We start from the raw sequence: 17,840 nt of genomic DNA on the forward strand, positions 1-17,840 counted from the left end.
GGTTTGTTTCCATAAGAGCTTTTCTTATCCTATAAATGCCAAGCCTGGTAGCCCTCCTGCTGCTTGACTACAGGAAGGTCTCTCTGCCACCCTTATCACTTCTTCCTCATGTCCAGGGAAGAAGGCAAGATTGTGGGATCAGGGAGGAGGCTAGGACTGGGATACAGAAGGACCACGACTGTATTTAGAAAACCTTTAATCTTCCCCAGACTGAGAAGGCCCTGTGAGCAAGCTAAAAACCCCCACTGGGGAAGTCCCTGCCATGTCCCAGCAGCCTGGAGGGGCAAGGGGCAGCATCCTTGCCTGTCAGAGGCTGAAGCCACTACCATCTCCTCGCATGCTATTCCCCCAGCTAGAGCGGGCCTGCTCCTGATCATCCAGTGAGGGCAGAGAGCTGCGGGTACCAGGAAGTAGGCGGCTTGGACGCAGGTCCCAGCATGGAGACCCCTGAGACAGCCCATTAGAACAGGGAGGCTTGCGGTTCTCAATGACCAGATCACTGCTGTCATCGTCACTATCGGGCTCAGCAGACCCAGGCCCAGCAGAAAGAGGCCCTGTCAGATTCCCAGATACCCCACGCACCACATTATTGCGCTGATTGGCTGGCTTGACAGTGACAATGAGGTTATGGCTGTTGGCGACCATCATGTCCGTCACTTGGTCCAAGGTCTTGCCAGCTACCTCAATGCCATTGACCTCGAGGATCTCATCACTTACTGCCAGCAGCCCTGTACTCTCAGCCAGGCCCCCTCGTACCAGGCGGGAGATGAAGATGCCTGGAACCCGTTCCAGGCCCTGGGGAGCTACACGAACGCTCATGCCATCTCGGATGTAGAAACCCAGGGGGCGATCAGAACCATGCTTATGTAGCCGCACCCGTCGGTGGGTCTCAGGCAGTAGGTCCACATCTATGACTGAAGAAACCTGGCGGAAGTCTTGGGGCAGGCTGATTAGCAAGGGTGGCCGGGTGCGCAGGGGTGCCACAGGCCGAAGGAGGAGCCCTTTCTTACGCCGCTGCAGAGAGTTGGAGGCAAAGACCAGGCCACTGGAGTCACCTTCTGCTGCAGGAGAGGGAGGCGCTGAGATCAGAGACCCTACTCTCCCACTTGGGAACCTTTTCCATCAGGCCCAGGCCTGAAGAAGGGGGTACTGTAGCTATTCCCTGCCACTTGGAGGTCAGGCCAAGGGCAGGGACTGCAGAGGGTGAAGCCTGGGCACCCTGGATGTGGACTAACCCTTGTAGACCTGCCCTGTCACCCTACCCCACAGAGGCTTCCCACTATACCCCATTCTTCTCACCCCGCTTCTGCACTAGCAGGCGCAGCGGCGGGGGCCCACTGGCCAGGGCCCGGTGCAGGCTGTCGTCATTGGTGAGGGGCAGTAGGTCGCCGTGAGCATCTGTGTAGCCAAGCAGCACGTCCAGGCCCGGAATCTGGTGTACTGCACGCAGCAACCGAGAGAACTCTTGGAAGCCGCTCACCGAAGCGCGGGGCAGCGCGAAGCGTCGGAACTCGGCATCAAACTGGAGGGGATGGGGGAGAGGAGGGGTCAGAACGGAGTTGCTGCCCCCTTTCACCGCAGGTCTGAGGCTGGCAGGGGTGGGAAAGACAGGGCTTTACAATGGCTGCATCCGTTCACACAGACCTCAGCTCCAGTACAAGAGACGCTGTCCAAGGTCTTCTCCCCACCCTCCAGGTACCCAAGCCACAGAGGTACTCTAGAGGCCGGTAGTGGGAGGAAGGAGGATGAGTGTGGGAAAGCGAGAAGAAAAGCCGGAGAATAGGATGTGGAGGATGGAGGAGAGAAAAAGGTGATAGGAACCAAGGAGCTAGGAAGGGGAGAAAGGGAATTGGAAGCGCCTAGGGCCGAGGCCGGAGCCGGTGCCGGAGGGGCCCTTACTTTGCTCTTCACCTCGACGATGCTGTCGGGACTGCGCGCCGGAGTCCTCTGCGGCCTGGCCATGGTGGGGCCAGGCGGGCAGAGTACGGTGCCCCAGGCAGCCAGCCGAGGCGCAGGTGCACAGCCAGGCCGGCGGGCCCGCGCTGCCCCGCCCCTGGCGGTAGCATTCGCCCCGCCCTCCTATCCGGACCGTGACGTCAAGGGGGCAGCGACGGCGAGTGGAACGCGGAGTCCACGTTCCCTAGGAAACGGAGATGGCGGGGTGGAGGAGTCTTCCTGTCAACTTACGTCAGTACGCTACGGTCTGGGGGAGGGGCTTGCCAATTAGAGGGGAGAGTGAGGGAAAGGGTATTTTTTGTTGCGTACTGTTATTTCCACAGGGCTTACAAGACTGCGTATTTTGTAGATGAGGAAATTGAGTCATAATAAATATTTGCTGAACTCCTCGGGGTCACTGGCGTTGAAGTGGCTTTGAGCCAGCTCTCTCTGACCACTCTTGGCTGCAGTCTCAGGCTTCAGATCCCTCACTTTCCATCCGAGCCAGCCCTTGGCCCCTTCCTGCCCACTGCTACGGAAGATTTGACGAACAGCCCAAACTCCAGGCCACTGCTTGGAGAGATGCTAAGCAGGACAGCATCCAATTGATTCAACGGGAATCTTCACACAAGTTTCGGAATAGGACACGCTTGTGCGCACGCGCATGCACGCTCACGGGCGGGGCCTCGACCTTGGGTCCCACCCAGCCATCTTGCGCTTCCTCTTCCGACGAGAGGCGGGGCCGCGGCGCCAGCGGGAAACCAGTGCTAGTGGTCCTCTGCTGTGTACAGCGTTGGGAATGGCAGGCGTGGGAAGCCTGGTCCTGCGACCCTGGATTCGAGAGCTGGTCCTAGGATCAGAGGCACTGTCAAGCCCGCGAGCGGGGCAGCTGCTCAAGGTGAGCCCCCCCGCTACTTTCGGGGCCTGAGACCAGGGCGGGGCCCCAGGGCAGTGGGTTTGATGCCGGTCCCCCTGTCAGGTACTGCAGGAAGCCGAGGCCCCCGGTCCATCCAGCGCCGCTGGCAAGTCTGACGTCGGGGCCTCGCTGCTTGTGTCCGACGGGACCCACAGTATCCGATGCTTGGTGACGCGGGAGGCCCTCAACGCCTCGGACTGGTGAGAGAGGCTCCGCGGGGCCTGGGGAGATCGGAGTCCAGTAGGAGAGCGCGAGGCTTGAGCCCAAGGAGGGCGGGCCCCGGGCTGGTGGGGCTGTGTTCAGTCGGGCTAGGCAGTGAAGGTCCGGCTCTTCGCAGGGAGGAGAAGGAGTTCGGCTTTCGAGGGGCAGAAGGCCGGCTGCTGCTGCTGCAGGACTGCGAGGTCCGCGTCCAAGTCGCTGAGGGAGGCGCGGTGAGTGGTGAGGCTGGCTTGGGTGAGTTAGTGGGCTTGACTTCCTGACAACTCCTGAGACCCGTTCCCAAACTCACCTCTCCAGCCCGCGGAGTTCTACCTCCAGGTGGACCGCTTCAGCCTACTGCCCACGGAGCAGCCCCGGGAACAGGTGACTGGTTGGTAAGTGATGACCCCACCCTCCCAACTGTTCTCCCCACCCAGACCTGGCTGGCGTTGGCATAGGCGTTTTGGGTGTGAGAGCTTGGGCCCCTAGTAACACTGACTGCCTATTCCCTTCTCTTTCCCAGCAATCAGGACCCGGATGTGCGGGAAAAACTATACGACTGCTTGGAGTGAGTTTGGGGTTAGACTCTTGGGCCAACTGGTCAGAGAATGGCAGATGTATGTAGATAGGATTGTTCCTCAAGCATGTCCCCTCTGTTTCTCTAGGCAGCATCTTTCAGAATCCATCTCCCCCAGTGCAGGTACTTATAGGGGTTGGCCATTTGCCCTAACTCCTGTAGAGTGATCTCTCTTGCTTCCTTGATAAGCCCTCCTTCCCCTCGCCCCTACCCTGCCTTTCCTCTTCTTTGAGCTTTAGCCCATTCCCTGGTCCCCTGCTCCCAGGCCTTTCACTGTCCCAACTTCTGGATGAGGTACAAGAGGACCAGGAGCATTGGGGGACGCTAGTGCGCCTGGCTGAGAGCTGTCTGATGCTGGCAGGCCCTTGCACAGCACCCCCTCTCACCCGCTGGACCGCCTCACGCTGCAGGGCCACGGTCAGTCTGGGACTTCCCTTGGGAAATGTCAGGGTGGGGAGTTATGCAAAGGCCAGGCTGAAAGTTCACATCCCACAGGGAGAAGCTGTGTACACTGTCCCCAGCCTATGGCTGCACATCTCTGAGAATGACCAGCAAATCCTGAGCTCCCTGGGCCCAGGTCAGAGGCCACAGGGTAAGGAGGACAGGAGAGGTCAAGAGGGGAGTAGCTGTGTGCACAGTGCCCACAATGCTGATAAGCCTCCCCTGGCCCCCAGGCCCTGAGCTACCCCCACCACACCCGGCTTTACAGGACCTATCGCTGACCCTGATCTCCTCTCCTCCTTCCTCACCCACTTCCTCAGGTAAGGTGGTGCTCAGGCCCCATGCTCTTGCTGCTGTCAGGTTCCTGGGCTGCATGGGATGCTGCAAAAGGGTGCACAGCTGGGTAGGGGAGGAACACAGTCCCGCCTAAGCTCACAGATCACTCAGCTGGTGTGAGTTGAGAGGGCTGTGTCCATGGTGAGTCCCCTCTTCCTCAGGAACCCCTGCTTTACCCAGCCACATGCTGTCAGAGGAAAGCGGTGCCAGCAGTAGCCTTCTGCCTGCCCTGTCCTTGGCTGCTCCAGACCCAGTGCAGAAGGGCAGCTCCCAGCCCCTACCAGCCATCTGCTCAGCCCCTGGCCCCCTGCCCACCAGTTCCCCACAACCTAGCTGTGTACTCAAGTCCCCACTCCTGAGCTATACCCCAAGTCTGTCACCCACTGGCCATCTCCTCAGTCCACACCAGGCCCATGTAACCAGGGCCCAGAAACCTAGCCTGGAGTTCAAGGAGCTAGGGTTAACCCCTGAGACCTGGCAGCACTCCCCAAGGACAAGAGCCACCAAGGGAGCTCTGGAGTCCAGCCCTGTCTGGGTGAGCATAGTCCCCCTACAACTGGAGGGTCGAATGGGGTGGGCCTTGGGTAGAGATGGGAAGGGGGCTGAGGGTATCCTTGGAGGGGGTTGGGGGCCTTTTTGGCCTCTCTTCAGACACCATACCCACTTCAGGATCCCCCAAAGAGGCATCGTGATGGTTCTGCCTTCCAATATGAGTATGAGCCACCCTGCCCCTCTGTCTGTGCCCAGATCCAAGCTGCCAGGTAAGTGCCTTGGGCCGCCCCCACACTCTTGGTCACCCATCCCAGTCCCCATTGACCTATAGCCATGGTTCTCTTCCCAGGCTCCCTCCCCAGCTTGTGGCCTGGGCCTTGCACTTTCTGATGGAGCCACAGCTGGATTCTGAACTAACCCAGGTGTGAGGGGTCGTGTGAGCACATGGGAGGATGTGTGCACACAGATCCAGGCCTGGGGGTGGATAAACAGTGCTCCACACTGGCTTCTTCTGAGTTTTTTAATAAAATAATCTCATGCGGCAAGAAAGGAGGCGATCAGGGGCTGGGGCCGCCGCCTCTTTGGTCTGTGGCTGAGGAGGGTGGGCTCCACTCAGGGCTGGAGGGCGCTGTAGGCTGAAGGGGCAGAGGCTTGGCTCCAAGGCCAGATCCTGCACCAGGAGAAGGGGAAAGAGGAGTCAGGATTGGACTGAGCAGTCCTGCCACCCTCCCAGCTGGTCCCAGCTCCTCTTACCTACGCTTGGAGATGGAGGTGCCTCAAGCTTTGGCCTGCGCTTGAGGACAGGGGAGCGCTGCAGGCGCAGGGGCCGTTCTGAGGGATACAGGATTTGGGGAGGGTCGCTAAGGACTTGCCTGTCCTCAACCCCCACCTCCCCACCTCCAGCATGTGTACACACACTTGCCTTTAGAGCCTCCCCCTTCCCCTGCACCCACCCACCCCTGGCAGCGGTTGCTCTTGTGGACGTGGAGCCAGGGCTAGTAGGAAGGGCTTCTCAGACCCTTGCTCCTGGCCTTCTGGCTCCTTAATTTCTCAACCCCTCACGCCACTGGTGGTCCCCTCCGAGGACCAGAGCGAAGAAGGGAGCCCACCCTCTACCATCTCCTCTTGCACTCAAGCACACATGGAAGTGTCTCCCCTCACCAGCAGGGGCCTGGAGCTGGTCCTCATGCACAGACACTGCTCGTCGCCCTGCTGAGACAGGCCTCGGCCTCAGCTGGCCATCTGGGGGAGGCCAGGGTGTCAGGGTATGGTCCCAACAGCTGCCCCCACTCCAGCCCTTGCCTCCCACCTTCAGGATCCCCATAGGAGCTGAGTTCCTAGCAGGGACTCCTCTAGTCACTAGCCCAATTCTGGAGTGGGAGCTAGAATATCTGCTTACCTTCATTCCTGGAGCCTAAGCAAGGATCCTCTGGGAGGCCCAGGCTGTCTGGGGAGGGGCTGGCTCTTCGGGGGCTTGGGCTGGGACAAGGGGACGGGGGGCCCGGACCATCTTGTTGGCCCCAACCACGGCCCCGGAGCTCTGCATTCAGCTGCTGCCCCAGTGTCTTCCAGGTGGCAGACTCAGGCCCCTGGCCCCCTGGCCCAGGTCTGCATGAAGGGTCTGCAGGGAGAAGGGTGTTAGCCAAGACCTGGGCTATGCATTGGAGGTGAGCCTGACCAGTGATCTGACCCACTATGGCCTGTCCATCCCTGCATGTCCCCCACCAGACACAGTGGCCCTTACTCACCAGCAGACACAGAGTGGGTGCGGGACTTGATTGAGATGGGAGGGGCCTCTGTGGAACTGTCCATAATGTCACCTGCAAAGGCAGGGCTGGAGGCTTAGGCACCAGACCTTGGTGAGGGGGAGAAAAACATGGCTTCTCCCACTCCCTCCCAAGGAGAGCAAATCCCTTGGGGGCTATCTCTAAGGACATCCCCTTCCCCCAAAATGTACTGCCTTAGCCCAGGGTCTCACCATCCGAGCCAGCCTTCTTGATTTCTCCGTCTTTGCTCTGTAAGGAACAGGGAAAGCAAACTCAGTCCTGTCCCACCTTCATGCTAGTCTTGTCCTTTTCATTTTTATAACCACCACTAAATGCCCACTGTGGGCTGGGCAAGAACATGGCAAACCCAGTTCTGGTCCTCCTGGAGCTTGCAGTCTGGGATGGTAGACAGTAAACACAGAGAAAAAGCATATGCAAGCACAGATACACAGATAAAGTGTTCTTAATTCTGTGATTCATTTTCTATACCTTATTGTTTCTAAATTCAAGCTGTCTCATTTTATATGTGTTTATTTTCTTAAAAACTTATTTAAGGGATAGTTCATAGGGTGATGGTTCTTTCTAGGATCTATGATCAGACAGCAGTATTAAAAGGGTGGACATGGAAGAGAGTCAAGGAAAGCCCACAGGGACCTGTAGGGTTATATGAAGAGGAATCTGGTGTAACCATAGGTGGTGATAAGAAGCTGGAAGTGAGGCAGGGAGGAGGAGTTCCTGACAGAGGAACCTGTGTAGAAGCTCTGAGATGCAACCGGGGTTGAGAGCAGTGAGATGAAAGCAGGGACCTGGGCTGAGACCCCACTGGGCCTGGAGGCAGGATTAGGAGTCAGGGCAAATGTCTTGATAGGGAGCCCCTGGAGGACTTCCTGTTTGAAATGCAGGTGACAAGGTCAGATTTCTGTATGATCTGCAGAGAAAGGATTCTCCCAGCTTCAAGGAGGGGAGGTATCAGTGGCCTGGGCCAGGACCAAAGCCAAGAGATAAGAAAAGGTGAATCTGATGACTACTTGAAGGGGAGGGGTTAAAACTAACAGACCTGTCTGTGTGTCATGAATCTTCTGGTCACATAAATACCCACATAAAACAAGCCACATGTCACCTGCTCCCTCACTGAGCACTTGTGTCCCTTCCCAACTCACTTGTTTCCTCTTGCCTTCGGCATTCCCACTGCCTCTGCTCACGCCAATCCTCTGCAACATCACTTGAACCCGCTGTTCAAAGGATGGAGCCAGCTCTGTGTCTCCCCGCTCCAGGGGCCGCCGCTGAGGACAGAGATACCACAGTGGGGAAAGAGCTCACTGCCCTCAGTTCCAACAGAGCCCTCACTCCCTGTTACCAGGCCTCACCTTGTCAGGTCTGACACCCAATGTTGTCTCCTCCTCCTCAGCAGGTAGCAGTATCATTGAGTAAGCCTTGCTTTCCCGAGTATATCGAGGCCGACTCCTGCGGGTAGGGTCAGGGCTGCTGGTGCCCCCCTCGGCCCCAGCAGGCTCCTCACCACGCCCAGGACGGGCTGGTGGCCGCAATAGGTCCCCAAGTGTAGTTTTTCGAGTTCGGGGAGCTGCTCCAGGGCTGGTCTCTAGATCAGGCCGTGGCCCACGTGTTGAACGAGGCTTCTTGAAGGCAAAGAGGGTGCCAAGCTTCTTTCGAAGTGTGCGGGGGACAGGGGTGGTACCCCCCTCAGTGGCCGGGTCCTCCTCGGGGGCCCAGCTGTGGGAACAGCCAGCAGTGAGTGGGAAAGCCCATCCCACCCTCTCCCACCCCTTGCAACTTGCCCCTCACTCACAGGTGATCCTGATGGATCAGCCTTTTGGAGAAGAATTCTTCCACACCCTCATCCACGCGGGCACTGAGCCCATTTCCTTCCTGTGGCAGGGCTGGGGGTACCTGAGGGACACCACGGGGTTAAAGATCAGGGCTGAGTGCAAATGTTGACTTCTCCCCACCTCCCTTGTCCAACAGTATGGCCTGGGCAACTCCAGGACCTGGGAGCTGGGGTGACCCTACAGGGCTGCTGACACAAGCTCTCCCCCCTCACCTGTAGTTGGCCCTGGAAGTACACAGCACACACCCATTCTTGTCCCAAAGAGTATCCTACACACCCTCAACCACCTGGTCACCAGGAGGCTAGAACCTACTCGCCCCAGGGTCCCACGTTGCCACTTGCCCAAACAGTTCCTTGCAGTGCCCCCCACCCCCACCCCACCCGGCCTGCTGCCGGCTCGGCAGTGCCTGCTGCTGCGTCAGACCCTCTGAGGGGGCCTCATGTCAGCTCCCCCGCCTTCCTCCCTGTGCCCACTGCCCGCGCCAGCACCCGGCCCACACATACACCCGCCGGACGTGCAGTACATGCAGGATTGTCCCCACAGCCCAGGGCCTAGCATCTTTCATAACCCTGGGGGAGGGAAGATAAGACGGACACCCTCTCGCACATCCACCCATGCAGCAGTCAACCTGAAGCGGAGTCCAGGCGCATCCCCAACGAAATCCTGATACCCGTGACCCCGCATGAACATAACCTGGGGTAAGGGTGGCCAGGAAGAGGCCAGGACTCAGACATATGACCAGGTGGTCTTGGGCCCCCACTACCCACCTCCCTGCCTGCCATCATCCGTAAGGAGCGAATGGGCCACTCGCGACCCCCAATTCCATGAGCTCTGGAATAGGGGTTGGGCGCTCACCTGGGGGCCCCCCGGCGGCGGGCGGTGGTGGTGCTGGCGCCGCGGCCGCGGCCGGGCCCGGGTCGGATGGCGCAGGGGCTGCCCGGCGGGTGGCAGGTCCATGCGAGGCAGCGGGCCGGCCTGGGGCCCGGGGGCAGCTGGGCTCGGAGAGCCACGAGCGGACGGCCCCGCCTGCGGCTCTGCATCTTCCCCTGGAGCCGCCAGCTCGGGCTCCGGCTCTGGTTCCTCAGCAGCACCTGAGGGGAGGGCACCAGAAGAGCACCGAGCGCCAAGCCCGGGGAAGTGGCGGCAGCGGCGGCAGCGGCGGCAGCGGCGGCAGCGGCGGCAGCGGCGGCGCTAGGGCGGCAGGGGACCCGCCCAGGGCGCGGGGAGGGGCCCGGCTACACCGCCCGCCCCCCTGACCGCCCCTCCCCCACCGCTGTCCGTGGTGCTGAGCGCGGCTCCGAGCAGCGCGCGGCTCCGCACCGCCGCCAAGCATGCGCGTCCTGGGGGTAGGGAAGGGGGCGGGGGCGGGGGGAGGTGAGCGGAGACGTTGTCCGGGCCCTGGTCTGCTTAGGTCCCACCCGGTGTTGACTGACCATAGCAAACTTCAACTTTGCATGTTGCCCCGAGGGTCCTGGTCTGGCCCCGTCAAGGGTCAGGGAGTTCCTGAGACAGCTGAATGAATGTGTCCCGGTCTAACAGAGCTTCAGTCCAACCCTTTCCTGGGTCCCGACTTACTGTGAGTGGAGGGGACTAGGTGAAGGCAGTGAATGCATTCAGGCCATTCCTGTGGAGGACTGTCATCCTGGTGGAGAGGGCAAACTCAGCCTAGGGCAGAGAGCTGCCTCCCCACCTTCCACACTCCAGAACAAGATGGGAAGATCTGGGATTCTAGGCCCAGTTCTGGGACCACCTACCTTCTGCTCCTCTTCATCCTCCTTTTCCTTCTCCTTCTCAGGGAAGAAAAGACCTTCCAGCTCCCCAGGCCCAAGGGGGCTGGGCTCACCTCCATCCAGTGCCAGTACGACAGGGGGCATTGCCTCTGTTGCCTGTTGAGCCAGACTCTCCACCTGCAATACCAAGCACCTCAAAGATGGGCAGGCAGGGCCTCAGCCATAGTCCCACCAGTGCTAAGGAAACCCTGAAATACCCTTGGGCTACATGGCCCCAGAAGACGTTACAGAACCCCTTCAGGTCAGAGGCCAGGTCACTGTGTGTGTGTGTGTGTGTAAGTTCCTGCTCACCAGCCGATCCCGGGCTGCACTCAGACCTGCCAGAGCCTGAGCCACAATGCTCTCTGCCAAGGTCCCTGTGACTGACAGCCGCATGTCCCTGAGGGCAAGCGAGGGCAAGGGTTAGTGTGCGGTCTCTACCCAGCTCAGTCCAGCCCAGCCCCATCCGGCCTACCTGAGCCTAGTGAAGGCATCTTGCAGCAAGTGCTCTGGGAGCAGCTCTGGGAGACCCCTTGAACCCACCAGGACCCCCTCTAGCTGCTCCCTCCACCTGGGTCCCTGCAGCATCTGTGGGCAGAGGCTCCTTGTTGTGTTCAGTGTGGCCTGAGTGAAGTCCTGGGTAAAGGTCAGAGCATAGGGAAGGTGTGGTTGGGGCCCAGACCAACTGGCTTGAGGCTCCAGTCCCCCACCAGTATTGACTCATGGGTTGTCACAGTCAAGCCTATGGATGGAGGCCAAGCCTGCATATGGAGGTGGGGCTGGGGCAAGGGCACCATCTCACCTGAATGTCCTGGCGGCAGACCTCGCCCACCTGTCCCAGGAGGCCCTCCAGCTTCTGCCGCAGCTGCCATTGATGGCTTGGGGAGCTCCCAGCCTCATATAGAATGGGGAGAATCTAGAGGCCAAAGAGGAAAAGGACTTGCAATTTGACACCTAAGAAGGTAAGGGTCCTCATAGGGGAGGGGGTGCTCACACTGAGAGAGAAGTTGGCATTTTGTATGGCATCCTCAGCCTGGTGCACAGCAGCTTCACCCTGGGGCCCAGCTCCACAGCCCAGCAGCTCCACATGCTCCTGCACTGACTGACACAATTCATTCACTTCCTAGAGAGAAAGAGGAATCAGTCTCAGCCTGGTCCTCTCCCACTCCCCCAGACCCTGACTGCCTCCTTCCCAAGGTCTCCAGCAGGTTGGGTGAGGTCCTGAAGATGATACCATCAGGCCAACCACTTAGGAACCCTATCTGTTCAAGGAGGGAGAGCAGTGTCTCCTTTTGTTCATTGTAGTGACTTTATACCCTAAGTATCCAGAATAGGAATGAAAGGAACTGTTAGTCATGTCTGTGTTTTAGAAACTCAGTCTGTTCATCATCCACGTAGCAGATAGACTGAGGGATGGAGAGAAATGGGAATGAGGGGCCATAGAGGAAGGACTGGGGGAGTGAGGGATAGTCGGGTGCGCGTAAGGAGTGGTGTGTCTGATAACTCGTCAAGAGGCACAACCAAGGAGGTCTGTGGGGGCTTCAATGTGGCCAAGAGAGAGCTGGACTGAAGCTCTGTCCAAAGTACTTGGTGGGTGTGGGCACCAGTGAGATTGGGTGCTAGGGTAGAGAGATGAGTTTGTGGGAGATGATGAGATCATATGAAGATGTATAGAATGTGAAGCCCCTGCAGGATGTCTGGGTCAAGATGCCTGGGTTCTGGAGCTTGGGAGAGAAGTGGGATTTGGGAATGGAGAGGTGGGGAACATCTCACCAAGGCAAGGTAGTAGAGGGAGATGAAGCCAGAAAAAGGGTTGCTGGGTTTGGCCACAATAGAGGTCAGTGGAGAGAGGAAGGGAGCCCTGTGAATGGGAAGGTCACAGGCAGGGCTACAATCAGGGGTGGGGAGAATTGATTGAAGATTTAAAAATACTTCCCATCTTTAAGAGGAGAGCCTTTTTAAATGCTTAAGAAAGGTAGCCAGGAGTGTTATTTTTGGGAGCTATTTCAGGAGCCATGTGCTCCTCTCCAGACCAAGGAGAAGGACTTGTCTGGGACAGCAGAATTCAGGCACCCTGGCCCCAGGGAAAGTCAGACCCTCAGATTCATGGAAGCTCTCAGCTGCCACAGCTCTCCCCCTCCCCTACTTTCTGTGTGTTCTCAAGGTTAAGGGAGTGGACTCTGACCTGCTCAGAAGGGTCTGACCCCAGACTTAGTGGCTGTGGGCGGGAGGTACTCTCAGTAGAGGTATGGTCTGTGCGGTTGTTCCTCAAGAGACAGGCTTGGATCTGGGCACAAGAGATATCAAGAAGTGTCAGGGGGACAGGACTCAGGTGCAGAGCAGGGCAGGGGAAGAAAGGGAAGCCCCACCTGATGCACTGCACGTGCTGTGAGTTCAGGGCGGCTGCGCTGCGCCTGGGCCACATCGTTCAGTGGCAGAGGCATGGCCTTCAGGCTGCGGTTCTGCTCCAGGGCCTGTGCAACGTCCAGCAGGCCAAGAGCAGACGTGTGGTTCCGGTCCCAGACCACAGACCTGGGCGGGCTGGGCTTCAGTTGGGGCGGAGCTCCACAAGGCCCCACCCAACCTCGCTGGCCTTTCCATTCGCCTGGAGCACCGGTGCACTCCATCTACTCGGCTTCATTCAGCCCTGCCCCTCAACTCGGTGAGCCCCTCCACACATGCCCTCCTCCCTCATTGGTCCCACCCCCCTGACCCTACCCACCGGAGTCTCGTGTTGATCCGAAGTGCCTTTGCCAGCATCTTGGCCCCGGTGTCCCCCATGGCGTTGCCACTGATATCCAGGGCTGTCAAGTTTGGATTGGCGCCGAGGGCCCGGAGTAGGACGCCTGCGCCCAGCTTCAGCCGCGACTCAGCCACGGACAGAGACTGCAGGGGCTGGGGTTCAGAGAATGCCATTTGTGGTTGGAGTTAGGCATCAACAAGGAGTGCGGGTCCCAGGGTCCCAGGGAGCAGGAGTCAGAGGGGTGAGAGGGTCCATTGCCTGAGGATCCTACATGGTCCCGTAAACTCACACAGTCGTCATCCTGCATGAGCTGGACAATCCGGTGCAGGACGTCGTCCAGGGTCTCCCTGTGGGCAGGGGCTGCGGTTGGATGGGGGCTGGGACCTGGGTGGTGGGGTGCTGTCTGGGAGGCCCAGGAGTTGGATGGATCCTCACTTGCACCGGACGTTGAAGTTCCTTCCAAGTGCAACATGTCTCAGGGACCGACTCCTCCCGATGGCCAGCACCAGAGTCACCATGTCTGAGCCGAAGCCTGGGGTGGTTCGGGTCATGCACAAAGCAAGTGAGGCTGGTGGGGGGCGGGGGTGGAAACTGAGTGGATAGTGGGAGAATGGGTTTCTGAGCAGCCTCACCGTTATCGGCCAGATCCAGGGAGCTCACCGCGCCAGCATCGCACACTAAGTCTTGTATCACCTGAGCGCCTGCGGAGCGCAGCTGAAGGTGGAAGGTGGGGCAAGTTCAAGCTAACAGGCCACAGGTGGGGAGAATCAGGCGCCCAACGGCTCGGTGCTCCCGCCTCGCGGCCTCACGCCCAATGTGTGGGCCCACCGCCCGTTCATGTTTTGGGGCTGGGCGCTCACCTCACAAGCGCTGAGGTCCAGGTGCAGGTTGTCCATGTGTGTGTTAAGCGCGAGGCCTTCCAAAAGCGCCCTGGGAAGGAATGTCGCAAGAGGTGGAGGGAGCTGGGAAAAGGGGCCCCAGGGAGCGAACCAATAGCAAGAAGGGAGGGCCAGGATACCAGGGAGGTCATGGGTGCCGCAAGAGCGGGGTGAAGCGCAGGAGGCTTGGTCTGAGTGGTGGCCACACAGGCCGAGGGGGTGGCCGTGGGCAGTGACACTGACCTGAGCGCGTCGGGGGGCAGCTTACAGCCCGCCAGGCCCAGGTGTCGAAGCGTCCCTGCGCGGCTTAGGAAGAGCTGCAGCGCCTCGGGCGCAGCCCGGGACTTCCTGGGGTGGAGGAGTGGGAGGAGTGGGCTTCCGGGCGCAGGGAGGCGGCACCGGCATATCCCCTACCCCCGCAGGACCCGCCCCACTTACGTGCGGGAGAAGACGTTCCTCGAAGCGTCGAGGTGGGAGAGGCTGGCGCAGCAGCCGCGGGACAGCGCTGCAAAGAGCTGCGGGAGGAGGGTGTGGGCTACACTGGTCAGAGGACTCAGCCCCTTCCCGCTCTGCCCTCCAGTCGACCTTTGGGTCCTGGGCCCGGCCACCAGCCCTACGGATCATCCCCCCACTGACCACCCCCTCACAATGTCCAGGGCGGTGTCGGTGCTTGCGAGATTCAGGAACGTCAAAACATTAGGACGGCTCAGGAAACTATAGAGGTCCTGGTGGGAGGATGAAGATGAGAAGGAGGGAGTCAGGGATGACCTCGCCAAGAGCTTCTTAACATCCCATTGCCTGCGGAACCACTCACCCCATTGTCTTCCGAGGCTCCCAGTGCCCCGGGGTTTCCGGAAAGGTCCAAGTGGGTCAAGGCAGAATCAAAGGCGGCATTGGAAGCCAGTGCCCGGCCCAGAGCCCTCATTCCTAGTGATGGAGGAGGGGGGCTCACAATTAGGCTGACCCACCTCCCCACTCCACCTACCCCATGCCATCCTAGGCCCCACCTACCTCGTGGTGTCAACCCAGTTTGTGCTAGGCTGAGTCTCCTCAGGGCTCCAGGACGATGCTCTAGGTGTCTGCTGAGCGCAGCCACGCCTGAGGGTTGGGGGCAGCCATATGGGTCTCACCTCCTCCAGTGCCACCTCCCCAGGGTTCCCCAGGCTCAGGGGCATACCTCGGTCATCCAGCAGGTTCCCTGCCAGGCTGAGCTCTCGCAGCCCAGAACTCTTGTGCCCTGCCAGCGCCTGGGCCAGTCGCCTGACAAAGTCTCTGGGAATCAGACCCCAGGTATGAGACTGACCCTGGATTCCCAACCCCTCCCCTGACCACTAATTTCCCCATCCCAAGTTCCCAGACTCCCCTCCCCAGCCGTGCCCTATTCCCCTCACCCCCTCAGGCCACAGGTCTCCAGCACCAGCTCCTCCAGGTGTGATGACTGACTCATCATGTGCAGAATCTGTTCTGAGACCTCAAGGCTCTGAGAACCAGAGTGGGAGCTCAGTGAGCTGCACCCTGGCCCTTGCACCCTTGGCCCTCGTACCACTGGCCCCTCTCTGCCCCTACTCTCTCACCAGCTTCATGTCCACACAGGAGAGGCACCGGAACCACAGGTTGTAGGACAGCGCAGCCACACTCAAGGCTAGGTCTCTGGGTGGAAGAAGGGGCAGGGGCAGAGCTCAGGGCCCTCCAGCCAGATTCTAAGCCCAGCGTCCCCCTGCATGGAGAGGCTAAGGCCCAGGAATGTGGGTCGTAGACTCTTCCTCTCTTCACATTCCTGGTGGGCCACTCACCTACTTCCCAGATGGCTGAAGTCTCCTAGGCTGAAATGGCGGCAGCCCTGACGATGGTAGATGGTGTCCACATCCTGGATAGGAAGAAAGTGTCTCCAACTTGGCTTGGGGCCAAAAGAGGTAGGGAGGGACTCAAAGCACATGAGGGATCAGATGTCTCCACAGCCCCCAGAGAGGGCCCTACTCTCACCCACTGAATCTCCTCTCGGAAAGGGAAGCCATTGTAGTCACACAGAGCCTCATATGTCTCCGAGAAGCCACCTGGGGAAGTGCCAGGGGTGTGATATGCAGGGGTAAGGGTAGGAAAGAGATGAAAGTCAGAGATGGAGGAAGATCAGCCCCGAGCTGGGTGGTGGCTGCTCCTTGAGTAGCTCGGTTCAGTTTGGAAGACCTCCATACCCAGGGGTCAGGGTGCAGGAGGGAGTAGGCTGGAAGCCCTGTGTAGCCCCACCTTAGCCCTTACCACAGGGGCTGCTGGGGGAGGTGGCCTCTGAAGGGCTGCTTCTCTCCAGCCGAGCCAGCATGGAGGTGGGTGTGGGCTTCCGGAATAGCTTCCTAGAGAGGCGGATAAAGGAGAAGGGGGCAAGGGACGTCTAGCCCCTGAGAGTGGGGGAAGCCCACTGTGTCAGCCAGAGCCGGTCCCCTCCCCCACTGCCCTCCTTCTCTGCCAAACTCTTCAGTTTCTGGGCCTCACCCAAGTGTGGAGCGAGGGAAGACCTTCCTAATGGCAGCAGCAACGTGCTGGGCCAGCTGTTCCACAGCAGCCGCACCAGGAAACTCCAGGACCAAATCAGGCAGGGACTCCAGCTCAAAGGTGACCTGGGGAGGGAAGGTGGGAGACTGGGTTCCCTGTGTAGGCATGTGGGGAGAGGGCAAGACCACGCTGCAGGCCCTGGTGGGGTGCCACGGGGTCTCACCTGAGGAGGTGTCTCCTGCAGTGCCATGGCCTGGACCTCTAGGTAGCTGAACGTGCAGTCCACCTATGGAGTACCTGGGTCAGCCTGGACCAAGGCCCGAGCACCACCCTCCTGGGAGCCCAGTCCTTTGTGCAGCCTGGTGCTCAGAGCTAGACCTGCTGGGACTCCAGTCCTGCCTGCTGCCAGGAGCCCAGTGCTGTTAGAAGGGCAGGGCCCACAAGGACAAGATGGACAATGCTGCAGATGCAGCCCTCATCAAGGAAACTGCTGGAAAGCAATAGGCAACTGGGCCCTGGGACTCACCCTCAGGGGGAAGCAGGTGTGGAGCAGGTAGGCTCTCCATCGGAGCAGTGCCTGAGGGGAGAAAGTGTCTGACATCCTGCATAGGGCAAGAGGCTCTTTCTGCCTGGTCCCCAGCAGCCCTCCCAGGCTCTGTCCCAGCCATACCAGGACATGAACTTGCTCAGCGCCCTCCCGGTCTGGCAGCCAGGTTTTCAGCAGCAGCTCTGCCTCCTTCGGCCACAGGAACCTGGTGATCTCGCCTGTGGAAGGGCGGCGTGCTGGGTGACTCGTCCTCCCATGGAGGTCAATTTGTGCCCAGAGTCTGTACCAGACTTGGGGAACTCGGCTCACACATGGGCCAGCAAGTAAGGAGTGGCGTGGATCTGGGGCACCAAACCTCTGGAAGAGCAGAGGAAACCCCTTGCCCAGTACTCTGGCTCGCTGTGTGGGCCTCTGGTTTGGGGGCCCACACTGCTTCCTCCCAGCCAAACAGGCGAGAAGGGCCAGCGCTTACCTCGCAGCTCACAGGATATGCCGTCGGGGGTCTGGGCCATGGAGCCGGCCTGACGGCCGGGTGGCCCAAGAAGCTCCGACGATAAATGGTAGCGGCGGGCGCGCACAGGAAACCTGGGGCCCAGGCCCGCACTGCAGCCACCTGCTCCTCCTGCAGCGGAAGGTACGCGCTGCTTCCTGCCAGGCCGCCCCCGGCCCGGCTCCTCCCCGCCCCGGCCTTCGCGGGCCGGGAGATGTCGCGCGGGTGCGACGATGTAGGTAGGAGGCGGGCAGAATCCCAGCTGTCTGCCCGCCCCGTCGCGGAGGGTCTACTGGGTTAGGGTGGACACGAGGAGGGCGTGCCGTGGCCAAGAAAATCTCGCGTGCCTCTTTCAGTTCCTAGCCCCCTACTTCCACCCCGCACCACAGTCCCTGCCTCGAGCACCAGGGGGCGCTGC

The 17,840-nt window shown here is 59.9% G+C and overlaps 3 protein-coding genes across 7 annotated transcripts; 1 reads left to right on the top strand and 2 right to left on the bottom strand.

Moving 5' to 3' along the window:
• Positions 1 to 185: 185 nt before the first annotated feature.
• Positions 186 to 2,554, bottom strand: PARD6A (par-6 family cell polarity regulator alpha). 2 transcript variants are annotated; one of them, XM_010979283.3, is made up of 3 exons: positions 1,900 to 2,554; positions 1,300 to 1,522; positions 186 to 1,061 (listed from the first exon to the last, which is right to left on the bottom strand). In XM_010979283.3, the coding sequence occupies exons 1-3, from the start codon at positions 1,960 to 1,962 to the stop codon at positions 307 to 309; spliced, it is 1,041 nt and encodes a 346-aa protein (XP_010977585.2). In that variant the 5' UTR covers positions 1,963 to 2,554; the 3' UTR covers positions 186 to 306. The 2 variants fall into 2 exon arrangements, with proteins under 2 accessions (XP_010977585.2, XP_010977586.2); XM_010979284.3 differs by having other exon boundaries at positions 186 to 1,058; positions 1,900 to 2,171.
• ACD (ACD shelterin complex subunit and telomerase recruitment factor) lies at positions 2,184 to 5,444 on the top strand. Of its 2 annotated transcripts, XM_010979281.3 has the most exons (12): positions 2,192 to 2,833; positions 2,915 to 3,051; positions 3,189 to 3,282; positions 3,368 to 3,444; positions 3,573 to 3,617; positions 3,715 to 3,749; positions 3,892 to 4,043; positions 4,122 to 4,218; positions 4,301 to 4,387; positions 4,565 to 4,938; positions 5,073 to 5,164; positions 5,245 to 5,444. In XM_010979281.3, exons 1-12 carry the CDS (start codon positions 2,600 to 2,602, stop codon positions 5,321 to 5,323), a joined length of 1,503 nt encoding a protein of 500 aa, XP_010977583.2. In that variant the 5' UTR covers positions 2,192 to 2,599; the 3' UTR covers positions 5,324 to 5,444. The 2 variants fall into 2 exon arrangements, with proteins under 2 accessions (XP_031314103.1, XP_010977583.2); XM_031458243.2 differs by lacking the exon at positions 4,301 to 4,387 and having other exon boundaries at positions 2,184 to 2,833.
• CARMIL2 (capping protein regulator and myosin 1 linker 2) lies at positions 5,402 to 17,791 on the bottom strand. Of its 3 annotated transcripts, XM_064489049.1 has the most exons (39): positions 17,405 to 17,790; positions 17,056 to 17,150; positions 16,912 to 16,962; positions 16,609 to 16,671; positions 16,386 to 16,531; positions 16,155 to 16,246; positions 15,882 to 15,952; positions 15,692 to 15,765; positions 15,473 to 15,548; positions 15,290 to 15,378; positions 15,076 to 15,170; positions 14,910 to 14,996; positions 14,713 to 14,825; positions 14,546 to 14,623; positions 14,337 to 14,413; positions 14,142 to 14,246; positions 13,881 to 13,950; positions 13,653 to 13,734; positions 13,456 to 13,552; positions 13,310 to 13,367; positions 13,000 to 13,172; positions 12,647 to 12,809; positions 12,463 to 12,564; positions 11,272 to 11,400; positions 11,080 to 11,193; positions 10,753 to 10,913; positions 10,590 to 10,677; positions 10,263 to 10,415; positions 10,084 to 10,150; positions 9,364 to 9,599; positions 8,469 to 8,569; positions 8,029 to 8,392; positions 7,822 to 7,944; positions 6,874 to 6,910; positions 6,644 to 6,715; positions 6,295 to 6,516; positions 6,057 to 6,137; positions 5,649 to 5,726; positions 5,402 to 5,565 (listed from the first exon to the last, which is right to left on the bottom strand). In XM_064489049.1, exons 1-39 carry the CDS (start codon positions 17,442 to 17,444, stop codon positions 5,453 to 5,455), a joined length of 4,236 nt encoding a protein of 1,411 aa, XP_064345119.1. In that variant the 5' UTR covers positions 17,445 to 17,790; the 3' UTR covers positions 5,402 to 5,452. The 3 variants fall into 3 exon arrangements, with proteins under 3 accessions (XP_064345119.1, XP_031314094.2, XP_064345120.1); XM_031458234.2 differs by lacking the exon at positions 6,057 to 6,137 and having other exon boundaries at positions 16,386 to 16,510; positions 17,405 to 17,791; XM_064489050.1 differs by lacking the exon at positions 6,057 to 6,137 and having other exon boundaries at positions 17,405 to 17,791.
• Positions 17,792 to 17,840: the final 49 nt, after the last annotated feature.

The sequence above is a fragment of the Camelus dromedarius genome, chromosome 9 (genome assembly GCF_036321535.1).
Source record: "Camelus dromedarius isolate mCamDro1 chromosome 9, mCamDro1.pat, whole genome shotgun sequence".
Taxonomy (NCBI): domain Eukaryota; kingdom Metazoa; phylum Chordata; class Mammalia; order Artiodactyla; family Camelidae; genus Camelus; species Camelus dromedarius.

Excerpts from the sequence above, each read along its gene's own strand:
- PARD6A (XM_010979283.3), bottom strand. The coding sequence starts at position 1,962 with ATGGCCAGGCCGCAGAGGACTCCGGCGCGCAGTCCCGACAGCATCGTC. Across the intron at positions 1,523-1,899 it reads TCGTCGAGGTGAAGAGCAAA|TTTGATGCCGAGTTCCGACG; the intron begins GTAAGGGCCCCT and ends CATCCCCTCCAG. Across the intron at positions 1,062-1,299 it reads CCTGCTAGTGCAGAAGCGGG|CAGAAGGTGACTCCAGTGGC; the intron begins GTGAGAAGAATG and ends CCTCTCCTGCAG.
- ACD (XM_010979281.3), top strand. The coding sequence starts at position 2,600 with ATGCACGCTCACGGGCGGGGCCTCGACCTTGGGTCCCACCCAGCCATC. Across the intron at positions 3,618-3,714 it reads AAACTATACGACTGCTTGGA|GCAGCATCTTTCAGAATCCA; the intron begins GTGAGTTTGGGG and ends CTGTTTCTCTAG. Across the intron at positions 4,388-4,564 it reads TTCCTCACCCACTTCCTCAG|GAACCCCTGCTTTACCCAGC; the intron begins GTAAGGTGGTGC and ends CCTCTTCCTCAG.
- CARMIL2 (XM_064489049.1), bottom strand. The coding sequence starts at position 17,444 with ATGGCCCAGACCCCCGACGGCATATCCTGTGAGCTGCGAG. Across the intron at positions 15,766-15,881 it reads TCCGAGAGGAGATTCAGTGG|GATGTGGACACCATCTACCA; the intron begins GTGAGAGTAGGG and ends CTTCCTATCCAG. Across the intron at positions 6,911-7,821 it reads CCGAAGGCAAGAGGAAACAA|AGCAAAGACGGAGAAATCAA; the intron begins GTGAGTTGGGAA and ends TGTTCCTTACAG.